General features: G+C 46.4%; 2 protein-coding genes across 7 annotated transcripts in view; both read right to left on the bottom strand.

Moving 5' to 3' along the window:
- MORC2 (MORC family CW-type zinc finger 2) overlaps window positions 1-15,871 on the bottom strand; it is a 597,165-nt gene that overhangs the window by 307,554 nt on the left and 273,740 nt on the right. For all 6 annotated transcript variants that reach the window (XM_078667274.1, XM_078667271.1, XM_078667273.1 and 3 more), the window contains exons 15-16: window positions 6,479-6,633; window positions 1,387-1,515 (exon numbers count right to left, since the gene is read on the bottom strand). In XM_078667274.1, the coding sequence (XP_078523400.1) occupies window positions 1,387-1,515; window positions 6,479-6,633 (284 nt within the window). The remainder of the gene's footprint in view (window positions 1-1,386; window positions 1,516-6,478; window positions 6,634-15,871) is intronic.
- On the bottom strand, window positions 6,955-12,369 carry LOC144792042 (uncharacterized; the record flags this gene model as incomplete). Its single annotated transcript, XM_078666897.1, has 2 exons — window positions 6,955-7,016; window positions 11,730-12,369. Coding segments are annotated over 2 exons (702 nt in total), but the record flags the coding sequence as incomplete, so codon positions are not given.

Genomic DNA, 15,871 nt, shown 5'->3' with positions numbered 1-15,871 from the left:
ATATCATGCTTAAATAACAAATCAAATTCCTTTTCAACAGAATCTTGTATTTACCTGTGTGCCTAGGGCTTAGAGCAACAGGACTGACGTCCTCATTAATATATAACTTTACTTTCATAGTCTTAAGCTTTACCAAACCATGAAGCAAAGAAGGGAACTGACTTACTATTTCATGGTGAGCAGTGCACAGAAATTAGTCCCATATCAGCATATGTGCTGAAACTGACAGAACAGACACTCAACACGGTCCCTTGAAGCACATGGATGGGTGCATGCACATTCGTTTTCATATGTTTCATTGTCGCAATAATTGAACCTTGACTTTTTAAGGGTGTCGATGCAACCTATGCATACACTTTGGTTTTCGATGGCAAAAGTTGTGGTTATGGATACAATTCGTTATATTTTTCTTCAGGCATAATACTTACCAATGCACCACTGACAATGATGAAAGGTATTGAACAACTGTTTACTTTCAGTGTAATTAACGGACAATGTTGAATGACTTTGGTACTTTGGTATGTCGACTTTTCTTTGACTGACATTTTTCCTCACATGCAGCCAATCCAACTTGCGCACGCTTCTCTGAAATAATCATTGACTTGGCACAACTATCTTCTTCACTTTCACTTGATACTCATATGGAGGAACTGTGACAATCGACTTTGTTCAGTGTCTATTTGTTTCACCTGATGTCTCCACTGGGCCTTGTGGGGGCGCGTCGAAGTTGATTCTGGAAAACACTGGCGACCTTTTTGTCTTTGCGACATGACGCACTTGTATTTCCCTTTGCTTTGCACAAATCCTAAAATTGTTCGCCTTACCACAGCCCTTACATATCTGTCTGATGGACATTTGTCTTTGTGTGGAAATTAAATTCTACACCTAAAACATAACTTCTTTTTACGTACAGACATCACCTTGTGCCTTCAGTCTTTTGCTTTGACTTGCTTTTCATACTCAGGACTGATTCCTTTGGGGCACCTCTGACCTCCATGTCAGTAGCTTGCCAGCTCGCACGCACCTCCGCTCTAGAAGCCATTAACACTTGTTCAAGACTGAGTTTCTCTCAGCATTCCCCTTCTGAAGAAATCAGAGTAGCAACCATAAATGACTGGGGCGTATGGCTTCTTCATTGAACATACAGTGTTTGATGAGTGTGTCAAGTCTCTCTACAAAATTATCGAATTAACTTGCAAGACAGTACAGCCTATCATCTTTTGTGTGCATATATATTGTAATGTTTATGGATGCTACTGTTTGGTCATGTTGCATGCTCACTTTGTATGTTATACAGAAAATTCCCCCCCAAAAAAAAAACAGTTGATAAAAAAAAAATGTACTTGCATTTATACAATTGACAAACAATTCAGGATAGACACTAACCACATTGAATTGTTGTGGGGATTTCCATGGCTCGCCTACGTTTGTAGCGTAAATCAGTAGACGGTGGTTGATTCCAATTAGCAGATAAATAACCAAATTCATCCCAAAATTTGACGATTCCCCGCTGAGCTGTGAAAAGAAACAAAATAATATTTAATAACTTTGAGCATATTGGTAGAAGGAAAACATTACTTACCCTGTAAGCATGTGTTCGTAGCATGTAGTGCTGTAGTTCACATGCTTGGCATACTCCTGCCATCTTGGGCTTGGATGGTTGCAAGTTGTTTTTCTTCAAAAGAAAGGCTTTTGATTTATGGAATGCAGTGGGACTTCATCCATAGTAGGTAATAGACACTGATACTGACTATATTAGATTGATTTTCGCACAGTGGGAGTTATTTATAGAGTGGTTAGTGACGGTGAACGTAGTATGGTGCATCCTGTGTTTTACGGGAATAAGTTGAAAAAGAGATCTGCAAGTAGAGCCATATGCTCTGGGAAGGAGGGTGAGCGCATGTGAATCTACAGTACCACACGCTGAGAACAGATGTTTACGGGTAAAGTAACATTTTCCATTCATAGCATGTGTTGCTATAGATATACATGCTTTGCACAGACTGTAAAGGAGTATTGGAAAAAAAACTTTTGGGGAGTTTTATATAGCGCAAACTTAACCTGAAGTTATCAGATTGCTTTACATGAGCACGAGTTACGTTACAGGCACATTGATTTTTTTGGTAGGTATGTGGAGATTAAGTGATTTGCACAGAATCACAATATGTTAAGGGTCCCTACCGAAACTCGAACCCGGTCCCACAGCTTCGAGGTTGACGCTCTAGCTGTTACGCCAGAATCCTAACCCTATCCTATTCTCAACAAGTGGTGGCTACTGGTTGGATGATGCAAAGAACCTTAGGATTTTTGGGCCAAAGATAACCTGCTGGAGGGCTAAAATGTCCACACAATAATTAGTGAAAGAGTGTAGGGATGACCAAGTAGCTGCCTTACATACGTCAGCTAAAGGTACTGAGCCAAGGAAGGCCATACTTGCTGCTTTCGTATATGTACAGTGCACCGTGGGGTAACAGTCATTGTCGGATGAGGACACTGGTGTTAACTCCCTGGGAGGCTGAGTCTGCAGCATTGTAGGCACAACAGATGGTAGCATTGGAGATGGTCTTGCCCTCTGACAATATTTCTACACTCCTTTTCATGAAATCTTAAAGGAGATGCTTCGCCTGCACCTACATTTCTTCCTATTGAACACTATCCTAGAGTGAAAGGAGCCCCAACAAAGTTGGCTATGTGTCAGTGGAAATCCGCCCCTAGAGTCATCCTGTTGCTGGCTGAGTTCAACTTCTTGCTTTTCTTATCAAGTGGTTGGTAGTTGCCTTCGACTTGAGCAGGAGTTCACTTGTGGGCGGTGTGCATGACCAGGGAGTTGGGCAGCAGAAGGTGCTCAATGTATACAGTGTCACTGGGGGAGGTATTATAATTAATTTCCACCCTTGATGTTACTATAGTGGCCTTGATGGGTTTCCTGAATCTCTTCAGGGCAGACTTGAGCATGCCCTTTAACATGGACTAAAACTGCCCTGTCCACTCTGACGAACAACATCTCAATGAGGGAGCAGACTGCCTCCTGCAGGACTTGCATGTCCAGCTTATGAAAGGTTGCTTCTTCCTGGATGACCTTGTGATAGGCCATCGTATCATCTGGAGATATGCCCTAACAATGCAATGGTTGAGATATGGGTCATCTGGGGGCTCGACATTGTTGTCATTCCAAGGGGTTGTCTGTGGGCCCTGGCACAAAAGGTGTATTCTAGGAATCAGCGGGGCAGAAGGAGTTGCCTGAGCCATAGAGGAGTGTGGAAATCCCAATGGTGATGGCAGTAGAATTAGTGGAGGTGGTGTGCATGATCGTGGTGGAGGTGGTGATGGAGGAGCGGGAGGTGGAGCATAAGGAGGGGGTGGAGCATAAGGGGGAGGCTAGCACCTCTGTCTCTATACTTCTTGGAAGAGAGAGCCAAGGGGGCCTTCAATGCAGGTACCATCTCAAGAGCCAGTCTCCTCTTTCGAGGCGGAGTCTCTGTGAATTTTGGCTGTGGTGGGCAAAATCTTTCCAGTAAGTGGATGAATGAAGAGGTGTGTTTGACTCGCATCAAGCTCCTCCTGTAACCTTTGGAGGATTGGCAGGTTTAAGTCTTCGGAGTTGGTCATCAACGGTGTTCACAACATGTTATCAATAGCTTAGTTGCTAGCAGCGTAAGGGCTTTAAGTGGAGTCAAAGCCTCTCAGTGGCCTTGTGGTTTGGTAGCAAAGAGAGGTGAACGCCCTTAGTCAGATCCATTTTTAGAAGCAAAGCTTCCGTTCTGTGCCTACTGCTGCTCAAAGGTTTCACAGGTCCTGGAGGTTATTGTGTTATTTGCAAGCGCCTTGATGCCTCATCCCCTCAGAGTGGTGTCATAGCTCGACTTGGATTGGGTGTCATAGCCGATCTTGGTCAGAGCAGCCTTCTCTTCTTTCTTTGGGTTTGAGCCATTCAAGAAGACTGTCTCTGGCTGCACCATGGCTGATGGGGTGGGTTGCCTGAAGAGCCAGGGTCCTCACCTTCTTCGACACTGAAGAGTTCCTGTTCACCGAAGATGTAGAGCATGTCAGCAGCAGACTGCTGGTGCATTTTCCAGTGGACCCAACACTTCTCCCATCAGAACTGTAGAGTTTTCTTGCGACTGGAAGGCGAAGCAAGCTTCATACAAGGCATTGTGGTTGGGTGAGGCAGAGCTTACAAACCTTGTTGTGGTCTAGCCACGGGTATTTCAAGTGGCACCGGGGGAAGCCATGGAATGGCGTCCGGGTTCCATTTCCATGTGTGGCTGTGAATTTTCTGGTACGGAAGTTGTTGATGCAAATGGGCATGATGAAATGGGGCAGGCATAAGGACCCTGCCATCGGGGACTTGATCAGAGGCATTGTTCTCTGGATAGTGTTTTGGAGACAGAAGAAACGCAGACCAAGTGGGTGTAGACGATTCATCATGCAACCCCAACGAAAGAAGGAGAATACACTGTACCTTGGAACCCACTTGGTACACGTCCGAACCCAATGGAGGAAAAAAGCATTTCACCATGAATTCAGTGCCAATGCATATTGCCTACTAAGCAAGGAGTCGCAGTGCATTTAATGACTCAAAATACTTTTTTTTTTAAAGAAAAACAACTTGCAAATGTCTAAGAACAAACCAGATGGCATGAGCATGTGTATATAAAGAAACACATGCTACGAACTCACTATTAATATATTAAATCACTGCTTTTCTTTTAAGTAGTAATTTTTAGAAAACATACCTAGTGCTACTTTAGTTAAACTCATGGACTAATGCAGGAATCAGGATATGTGCCACTACTGTGCACCATTAATATACATAACTACCCAAAGTTGATCTTCCTTACCCTCATGGTCATCTTTAATGCATACCTTTATCAATAGCACCAGACAACTACAGACATTGCACAATTGCATCTACCAATAGACTTGTAATTCTTACTGTCTGTCAAAGCTATAATCCCCACCATCATCCCATTCTTAAATTGCAAAACTCCAAATAGACAACTTCACCAACTCAACTGTGTTACTAGTCATGCTTACATTTCTCTCGAATGTATCAACTACACACAGACAGGCCTTTCATTGAAAGGACTATTCACAGCAACGTAACCACAACAAAGAATACCTACATGCATATAAATAAATCCCATAATAAACATCATTATTCTCCTTACCATACTTACTATAACCACCAACAAGATCCATTTCCTGAAGCAGCCATTAGTTTTCACAATAAGCACCATCACGTTGAACCTTAAATCAACAACTACTACCACGATTGTAAAAGTAATTACTAAAGGGAGCACCTTCACCCTAGGCAACTCCCCAATATAATGATCCTCATCAAGTGTCACCTCAAAGAACAGTGTAATTATCTTAAGACACCCTCTATGACAACTGCTTTCATCCTCTGCAAAATGTACACCCCGGCTGCCACCACCATTCCCTGAAGACTATGATCATGGACGGCAGTACTCTTATCAAGCATCCCACAGGAATTATGTTCATCAGAAATATAACATTCTACTACTACACCAAGGAGGCCTACTATCACTGCTTCCAAATTCATCACTTTCGTTTTCTATTACCCAAACATTGAAACATTAATCATTCATCAACATCATGAGTAATGCATTAACAAACATTAATAACCCCCTTAAAGTGATCATCATTTGCACATACCATTAGTAACCATAACCATGGACAGCTATCTAGTTCTCAAAACATATGTTAGACAAATATCTTACCAATAACGGGAAACATTGTTTACAACACGGTCTCCACAAAGCGGTACCATTACAACGCAGTTGTTACAACGACCACGTTGTTACCACACATACAATTACATCGCAAGTCATTACTAAGACTTGCTGTATGGGGTGCATTGATGTTGGAGTTAGAATTCAACACCTTCCCTGCTGTTGCACAACCTGGAGTAGGAATAGTAAATATTACTATTCCCAAGTCCAGCGCGCCCCCTACAGCAAGTCCTAGTAATGACTTGCGATGTAAATGTATGCGTGGTAACAACGCTGTCGTTGTAACGACCGCATTGTAATGGCATGCAATGTTGTCACATGCGTAGTAACAGTATATATTCGAAATAGCACAGTCACAATATTAAGGTAAATTTGAGTACGCTTTTCCACCGACTTATATGCCATCAAACCCCACTGGTAATCAGTGGTAAGTCAATATCTAGCACAGTGCTAATTTTTTGTATCCACTACTAGCATTAACACTAGTTTTTTACATTGATTCTTTCCATTTTCCTTCACATAGCTAGCAAATACAGATAAGAGGTCAAGATCCTATAAGCTTCAAATAAGACCCAACAATTTTCCTAGTATTAGCACCAAGTATCAACGTTACCAGAGGTCAACCTATTCCATTTCAACACTTCACTTTAAAGCAGACTGAAATATTCCATGTCAAGCAAACAGTGTGTGCCATTAATGCCAGAGAGCGAAGGACCGATTACCAATGCCCACATCTTTCCAGTACTGTGCCAAGTGTTCCCCCATCGCCTTCATCAAGTGTCGATATTCCTTGGCATCTGCAAAGTCCTGTTTATTGTGTGTGGGCTCCAGAACCAGGTAGGGTACGTCAACTACTCCAACCACCCCGCCACACGCCCTATGAAAGAAATACACCTTATTATACTGCAATGTCTGACAAGCTGCCAAAACTACAACTAAATACGGAAAAGGTATTTACAGTAAGTCTTATTCTCACAATCAGTTCCAGCATTTGATGACTCAAATTCCAACATACTTTAATTACCTTCAATGTTGGAAACTTGTTTTTATTTACTTTTAAGCATTACCTACAGTAGTAGTACATAGTATATTCCTCAGTCTTTCCATTCATGTCTACATCTTACAAAATCTAGTTCATGCTTGAAGTTATGTAATTAGTTATCTAGAAATTCATCACTGTACTATGCAATACAACCTGCTATGTGAGTTGGCTAGTCAACTCAGTAAGTCTCAGAAAGTAGAGGAAAGGCACAACAAACCCTGCCAACACAAACCGGAACCAGGTTATAAGGTCTTTAAATTGTTCACAGAATTAGCACGTCATTGCCCTTCCAAGAGGTCTAGCATCTACTTTATCATATTCATGGTGATCTCGGGTCCACGTAGCCCTGCATCTTCATATGCTCTGCATTTTATCCATGGTGGTTTGGTGGCAAAAGAGTCTGGATTTATTCAGCAGTCCTGGCTAATGAGTCCACCAGATGTTTCCAAAGGTTTATTTTACACAGTTTGCGGACCCCAGTTGACCTCATTGCAAATGCCTGCTCTTTCCGCACTGACCATTTCTTAACCTCTTCCTTCCATCTACACCAGGGAGGCTGTTCCACGATCTACCTCCAGTTCTCCAGTTCATCCTCATAGCGTGTCTAACTATTGTATTGTATTTGCCTTTATATAGCTCTTACTACCCCCGACGAGGCATCAAAGCGCTTTTTCTGCGAGTAGCACGCTACTCTGGCACCCATAGAGGATTAGTGTTGAATTAGTATTGTGAAACATACAAGAAAATTTTAAGTGGTGGATAAGTTAGTCAGTTATAGGTCAGTCAGTTATTTGGATTGAGATTCGTAAAGATAGCAGAATCTTTAAGCACGCTACTCCGGAAACCCATAAAGGATTAGGGCTGAATTAGTATGGTGAAATATGAAAGTCATTTGAGTGGTGGATATTAGTCAGTTATTTGGAGTGAGAAGGGTAGCGGAGGGGTAAAAGGGAAGAAACCTTTGCATTCATGTTGCACCTGTTACCCCTGATGGGTGTTGAAGCGCTTTTCTGGCGAGTAGGATGCTGCTCTGGAACCCATAAAGGATTAGTGTTGAAAAAATAAGTATAGTGAAGTATGAAGTAATTTGAGTGGTTGGATATGTTATTCAGTTATTTGGATAGAGAAGGGTAGGTTGTGGGATAGAAGAGGGAAAGAGGTTTGTATTTATATAGCGCTTGCTACCCCTTGATGGGGCTTTGAGGCGCTTTATTAGCGAGTAGAGCGCTACTCTGGAACCCATAAAGAATTAGTGGTGAATTAGTATAGTGGAATATGGATATTGAGAAGTGAACATGTTAATCTGTTATTTTGATTGAAAAGGATAGTGGAAGGACAGAAGAGAGATTTTTTTTCTTTTTTTTTTGAGGTCATAGCAGTAGGAGGAGGCTTTTAGATATGTAATGAATATGCTACTTACCAGTATGCATCTGTACTTGGCATGTAGGGCTGCTAACATTCATATCTATTGCATAGATCGCCGCCTAGTGTTGGGTCCGGATGATTGCACATTGTTGTCCTGGAAGAGTCTTCGAAGTATCACGAGATAGGTGGCTCCTCCCCTGGACTACAGTGCGCATGGGCATCGACTCCATCCCCAGATTGTTTTTAGCCATTGTGGCAAAGATGGAGTGCGATAGAGTAAATGATGTCCATGCTAGTGATGAAATGCATGAAGTAATCTGCAGCTGCTACAGGCGCCGGGGAGGAGGGTGGGCGATATGAATGTTAGCAGCCCTACATGCCAAGAACAGATGCATACTGGTAAGTAGCATATTCAGTTTGAGGCATGTGGGCTGCTAAATTCATATCTATTGCATAGAATATATAGCAGTCCCTCCATTAACGGCGGCCGCCCGTGCCAGCTGCAGAAGTCTGAAATAGTGTTTTGAGAACAGCTAGTCCTACAGCTGCCTGCTGTTTGGAATGTACGTCTACGCAGTAATGCTTGGTAAACGTGTGTGGTGTGGCCCACGTAGCTGCTCTGCAAATGTCTTCCAAAGGAATGTTTCCCAGGAATGCCATGGAGGCTCCTAACTTGCGCGTGGAGTGTGCTCTGGGTGGGATTGTTAAAGTGCGTTTAGCTTTTTGATAGCAAATCTGAATACATTTAACGATCCACCTGGCTATTCCTGCTTTGGAAATGGGGTTGCCCTTGTGCTGAGCTGAAAAGGCAACGAATAGTTGTTGTGTTTTCCTAAATGGTTGTGTTCTGTCAATATAGTACATCAATGCCCTCTTAACGTCCAAGGTATGGAGCATTCTTTCCGCCACAGTTTCAGGGTTAGGAAAGAATGCGGGCAGTTCAATTGTCTGATTGACGTGAGATTGTGACACCACCTTTGGAAGGAACTTGGGGTTAGTGCGGAGCACCACCCTGTTGGAATGAACTTGAATAAATGGCTCTTGTATTGTGAGCGCCTGTAGCTCACTAACACGCCTGAGAGACGTGATGGCAATGAGGAAAGCCACTTTCCATGTCAAGAATTGAATCTGACACGAATGTAGAGGCTCAAAGGGTGGACCCATCAACCTAGTGAGGACCACATTGAGATTCCATACTGGAGCGGGCGGTGTTCTGGGAGGAATGACCCGCTTTAGTCCTTCTAGAAAAGCTCTAATTGCAGGCACCCTGAAAACAGAGAGTTGCTGCCTGTTCTGAAGATAAGCTGCTATGGCTGACAAGTGTATCCGAAAGGAAGCGTACGCTAGATTGCATTTGTAAAGATGTAACAAGTAGCAAATGATGTTTGGAATGGATGCATCTAGCGGATTAATGTTATGCTCTGTACAGTAGATGACAAAACGCTTCCATTTTGCTGCATAGCAAGCTCTGGTAGTGGGCTTTCGTGCCTCTCTGATGATGTCCATGCATTCAGGGGGCAGATTAAGGTAGCCAAACTCTAGGACTTCAGGAGCCAGATCGCCAGATTGAGCTGTTGCGGGTCTGAATGCTGAATGTCGCCATGGTTCTGCGTCAAGAGCCTGGGCGAGAGGCGCAGTCTTTGATGCGGTACCACGGAAAGTTCTAGAAACGTGGTGTACCATGGTTGGCGTGCCCACGTTGGAGCAACCAGGATGAGCGTCATCAAGTGTTGCTTTAGCTTTCTTGCCACCAGCGGGATGAGAGGTGCTGGGGGAAAAGCGTACGCAAATTTGCCTGACCAGTTCATCCATATCGCATTGCCTTGCGATTGTGGGTGAGGGAACCTGGCGGCAAAGCTTTGGCATTTTGCGTTTTCCCTTGTGGCAAATAGGTCTATCTCTGGATGACCCCACTGCTGGAAGTACGGGCGGAGTACTGATGGATGTATCTCCCACTCGTGCATTTGATGGCTGTAACTGCTGAGCAGATCTGCCATCTGATTGTCCTTGCCCGGGAGGTGTTCCGCCATGAGGAACATGTTCCTCTGAATGGCCCACTTCCACATGCTCTGAGCCAGATGAGACAGCTGTGGAGAGTGCGTACCCCCCTGCTTCTGGATATAGTACATGGCAGTCATGTTGTCCGTCCGGATCAACACGACTTTGTTGCACAGATGTACCTTGAAGGACTTGAGTGCCATGAAGATTGCCATCAACTCTAGATAGTTGATGTGCATCTTCTTTTGCTGTGTCGTCCATAGTCCCTGCACAGTGTAGTGGAGCACATGAGCTCCCCATCCCTGGAGAGAAGCGTCCGTCGTCATGATGATCTGCGGCACAGGCTCCTGGAACGGTCGGCCCTTGCAAAGGTTGTGTGGATTCCACCAATGCAGAGAGCTGTATGCCTGACCAGTCACCAACACTAGGTCTTTCAATTGTCCTTGAGCCTGCGTCCACTGATGCGCCAAGCATTCTTGGAGCGGACGCATATGCAACCTCGCGTGCGGGACTATGAAGATGCAGGAGGCCATCATGCCTATCAACTGCATAAACACTCTCGCTGGGAGTGATTGTTGCGGTCTGAACCTCTGGATGAGCGACTGGATGTTGTCGATCCTCACCTGGTTCGGCTGAGCCGTAGCAGTCAGAGTATTTATTGTCGCGCCCAGATACTGCTGCACATGGGCTGGCTGAAGGTGCGACTTGGGATAGTTCAGTGAGAACCCCAGACTGTGAAGGAGGTGAATTGTGTGGGACATGTCTGCGGCGCACTGCTGTTCCGACTTTGCTTGAACGAGCCAGTAGTCTAGGTAAGGGTAGACATGTATGTTCTGTCTCCTGAGGTGCGCCGCCACAGTCGCCAGACACTTTGTGAACACCCTGGGGGCAGTGGTCACTCCGAAGGGTAGGACCTTGAACTGGTAATGCTTGTTTTGTATGGTGAACCTGAGGTACTTTCTGTGGGATGGGTGGAGTGGTATGTGAAAGTAAGCATCCTTGAGGTCCAAGGTTGCGAGGAAGTCTCCCTGGCTCAACAATGGAAGAACCTGCTGCAGTGTCAACATGTGGAAGTGTTCTGAGAGTATGTACAGGTTGAGGGGGCGTAGGTCCAGAATGGGTCTGAGCATGCCGTCTTTCTTTGGGATTAAGAAGTACAGGGAATAAACCCCTGTGCCCTCTTCCTCCACCGGCACGAGCTCTATTGCGCCTTTTTGCAGCATTACGAGAACCTCTTGCTGCAATAAGTGCAAGTGCTCTGCTGACATAGGTCGTTGTCTTGGGGGTATGTTGGGTGGAGTGGACGTTAACTCCAAACAATAACCGAACTGGATAAGTTTCCTCACCCACCTGTCTGTGGTGATGGACGTCCAGACTGGCAGGAACTGTTGGAGTCTCCCCCCGACAGGTGTTGGATGGTCGGGGGGCAGTGACAGGGAGTCACTGTTTGTTAGCAGCAGAGGAACGGGAACTATTGTTGCCTCTGCCTCTGCCCTTGGCGCTGTTTCCTCTGTAGCCACCTCTATTCTGTTTGGGGTAAGAGGCCTGGGCGCCTCCTCTATTGAAACCTGTCTGCTGTGCCAAGTGACCTCTGGTAACACCTCTTGCGCTTGAGCGACGAAAAGTGTTTCCCCTGTATTGCTGAGACTGAAGAGCACCCATGGACTTAGCTGTCTCAGTGTCTTTTTTAATCTTCTCAAGGGTGGTGTCAACCTCTGGGCCAAACAGTCTGTCTGGATTGACGGGTTGGTTGAGGATAGTTGTTTGGATCTCGGGCTTGAAGCCTGAGATGCGGAGCCACGCCTGACGCCTTAGCATAACACTAGTGTTCACCGCTCTTGCCGCAGTATCTGCAACATCAAGCGCACATTTAATCGCAGCATTAGAAATGAGCTTGCCCTCCTGGACCAACATTTCAGCTCCTTCTTTGAACTGGTCTGGAAGGTGCTGCAAAAGTGTTTCCAAGGTGTCATAATGCGCCCTATCATATCTAGCCAGCAGAGCTTGTGTATTGGATATGCGCCATATGTTTGCGGCCTGCGCTGCCACCCTTTTGCCCCCTGCCTCCAGCACTTTTGACTCTTTATCCGGGGGAGGAGCTTCACCCGTTGTCTGTGAATTCGCCCTCTTGCGGGCATTGGAGACGACCAAAGAGTCTAGAGGCAACTGGCCACGAATATAAGCAGGGTCCCCAGGTACCGGTCTGTATTTTTTTCAATACGTGGGTTGACCACCCTCGCCCGGGTGGGTTCTTTGAAAATGTCAGTGGCATGTTTGAGAACCCCTTTAAGCATTGGCAGTGTTTTAACAGTTTTCTCCGATGCAGAGAACGTATCGAACAAAAAGTCAACCTCCACAGGGTCGGCATGCATCTCCACCTTGTGATTTGCAGCTGCCCGTTCAATCAAGGCATTAAATGCCGCCGAGTCTTCAGTAGGAGAAGTCTTTATCCCATACAGCTGTGGGTCACCAATCACCTGTTGGTCACCCTGGTCACCAGTGTCCACCCAGGAGTCCTGCTGCTCATCAGGGTCATTATTGGCAGGGAAGTTATACTCCTCATTTTGGTCATTTCCATCCCCATCTGAGTAAGTGGGTGAAGGTGTTGGACTCCTCCTAGGCTGTTGAGGAATGGGTTCCACAAGGTCCGGAGTATCAGGTGCAGGCCTCTTCTTCTTTAGAGGGATTACATAGGAGTCCACTGGCTGGGATGTAATTTTCCTTTTGTAGAGCATTAATGTGCCAGTGTCGGCGTCGATAAAATGCTCCGATTCATCCTCCTGCGAAAGTGGTCGAGCAGAGCTTCCACTACGCTGATTCTGCCGCAGCCCCTCCGAGTCATCGGGCACCGTACGAGGTGCGAAAGCCTTCGGCGCCACCTTCGGCGGCAGAGTATAGAGGATCGGCGTCGAAGTCTTTTTCGGTGGAACAGTCGCCTTCGGGACCGAGGGCGTTGGCGGCTCCGACGCTTTGTCCCGTATCCTCTTCAGGGAGTCCGCGACCTGCTTAGTAAAAGAAGCGGACGGCTTAGTCGATCCGACCTTGGGCTTCGATCCGCCACCAGGGGATGATCCGAGCGTTGACGACTGCTGTGCGTGCGCGGACGCACCCTCGACAGTCTGGGCCTTAGGCGTCGACGCAGCCGGCTTTGGATCGGCAGATTTTTCCCTTTGCGTCGGTGTACCAGACTTTGGCTCGGGGACCTTCTCCGACGGCCTTTCGACCGGCCGCGTGCCCGTTGGCGCAGTAGCCTTGGGTGAAGGGGTCTCGGCAGACTTCTTCGACGTCGACACCACCACCTTACTCGACACAGTGTCGACGACCTTCTTCGAGCTGGCCTCTTTGGCCCCTTTGGGTGCCTTGTCGTGTTCGACAGCCTTTTTCGGTTTCGAAGCCACCGAAGACGACGGTTTCGAAGGTGTCTCTGCCGTCTTCGGTTTCGATGGTGTGTCGGCCATCTTAGATGACGTCGAAGCCGATGGTTTCGGTTTCGTTTTCTGTAACGGAGGCTCCGCTGAAATGTCTGTAGCCGGGCCAGAAGGCGGGCCGAGGACTTAGGGTGAGGGTCGTGGGTAAGGCCGAGTGGCGATCCCGTGACCTGAGCCTTAGTTAGTGTACGGACGGGGCATAGCTCTTCCTCCGAGCTATCTTCCACGGCCCCATAAACTTCCTCGTCGTCCCCTACCTCCTCGACGTATTCTTGTAGGTCCAGGCCCTCAACGGCTTCTCCGTAGTCTGCCTCGACCTCCGCCGATGGAGGCGAGATCTGAAGCTGCACCTCTAGCTCATCAGCTTCGGGGTCGTTGAAGATGTCTACAGGTTCCGGTGCCGATCGCTGGGCCTGGAGGCGCGCCACGCGCCGAATATTGAGCGTCTTCTTCGACCTGAACTTCGAACAGGCCATACAGTTGGCCTCGTTGTGGTCCGGCGACAGGCACTTGTTGCATACAGGATGGACGTCGATGTGTGGGTACTTCGAACCGCACACGGGACACTTTTTGAACGGACTTCGTTCCATTGTAGTTTCGTCGGGGTCTTGCTGCGTCGAAGGGCCTCGATGCCGAAGAGTCACGCGACTCCCCAGAAACCGGCTCGAAGAGTTGGAGTATACACGAGAACCGAACGCCAACAATACCGACGAGGTTAGAAAGCCTTTTGGCCTTTAGAGAACTGTTTTTACCGATTCCGACAAGAGACGTCGAAATCACATCCGAACCCAATGGCGGAAAAAAACAATCTGGGGATGGAGTCGATGCCCATGCGCACTGTAGTCCAGGGGAGGAGCCACCTATCTCGTGATACTTCGAAGACTCTTCCAGGACAACAATGTGCAATCATCCGGACCCAACACTAGGCGGCGATCTATGCAATAGATATGAATTTAGCAGCCCACATGCCTCGAACAAGTGGTTTTTGAGGGGTGGGGGAGTCAGAGGGAAGAGTTAATAAAGGTTTGTTTTGGGGATCGGTATAGTAAAAAGAGGTGTCAGATGATGCAAGAGGGGTAGAGTAGGAGAGTTTAGAAAGGGTTATTTTGGGGATCATAGTAGTGGTATGGGGTTTGGGATAAATGAGAGAGTGGATGTAGAGGATATATTGATATATGTTTAGGGTGAGAGATAGGGTAGTGCTTTGGAAATAGTAGTAGAAAGAAGTTTGAGATGAGTCAGAAGGTTGGGTCAGAGGATATATTGAGAGACATATAGGCTGAGAAATAGGGTAGGGCATTTGAAATGCTAAATTAGAAGATCCATAAGTACATTGAAAGTATTTAGATGCATAGAGGAGGTAAGTATATATAGCTTAAAGATATTGATAGAGGTACAAGATGAGAAATCGGGAAGTGCATTGGATATGCTTTTTCAGAAGAACGGTAATAGACACACAGATCCAAGTACATGGAAGGTACATAGATGCAATATGGAAGTAAGTACATGTAGACCAAAGTTTCTTTTTTTATTTTTATATATTTTTTTTATTTATTTATTTATTTACAACAACATAATTATTCTACGGGTTTATACAAAGCAATACACCGTTTGCTTATGTGTGTACGAGCCAATTCTTGAGTAGTTTTCTGAAGAAAAGGTGGTTGTCGGTGGATCTTATGTTGGGGGGTAAAGAGTTCCATAGTTTGGCTGCTTGAACAGAGAAGGATGTAGCACCGTGTTTTTTTTCTTGTATCTTGGAATTTTGAGGCAAGATGTCCCTTTAGAGCATGGGTACTCACAAACTTTCTCTCAGGGGCCAAATTTACAGTGTGGTTTGTGTCCGAGGGCCGCACCGGTCGGGGCGGGGTAAGTGGGGGAGGGGGCTGGGGTTAGAGCAAAAAAAAAAAAAACTGGCCATGAGGTTGAACACAGGTCCCTGCAGCAGACGCCTTCGTCCACTGAGCTACCAGACCCGGCATACACACCTCTCTCTCTCTCTCTCTGTCTCCCTCTGTCACCCTCTTTCTCTCTCCCTCCCTCCCCTTCCTTCTCCCTCCCTCTCCTTCCCTCCCTCACCCTCCCTCCCTCTTCCTCTCCTTCCCTCCCTCACCCTCACTCCCCTTCTCCCTATTCCCCCTCTCCCTCCCTCACTCCCCTTCCCTCACCCTCCCTCCCTCGCCATCCCTCTCTCCTTCCCACACTCCCCTTCCTTTAAGGCCCCACACTCCCCTTCCTTCCCACACTCCCCTTCCTTCCCACACTCCCCTTCACTCCCCTTC

The sequence above is a fragment of the Lissotriton helveticus genome, chromosome 11, assembly GCF_964261635.1.
Source record: "Lissotriton helveticus chromosome 11, aLisHel1.1, whole genome shotgun sequence".
NCBI lineage: Eukaryota > Metazoa > Chordata > Amphibia > Caudata > Salamandridae > Lissotriton > Lissotriton helveticus.
Note: the sequence above shows the minus strand (reverse complement) of the source record. Positions and strands in the feature narration are given on the sequence as shown.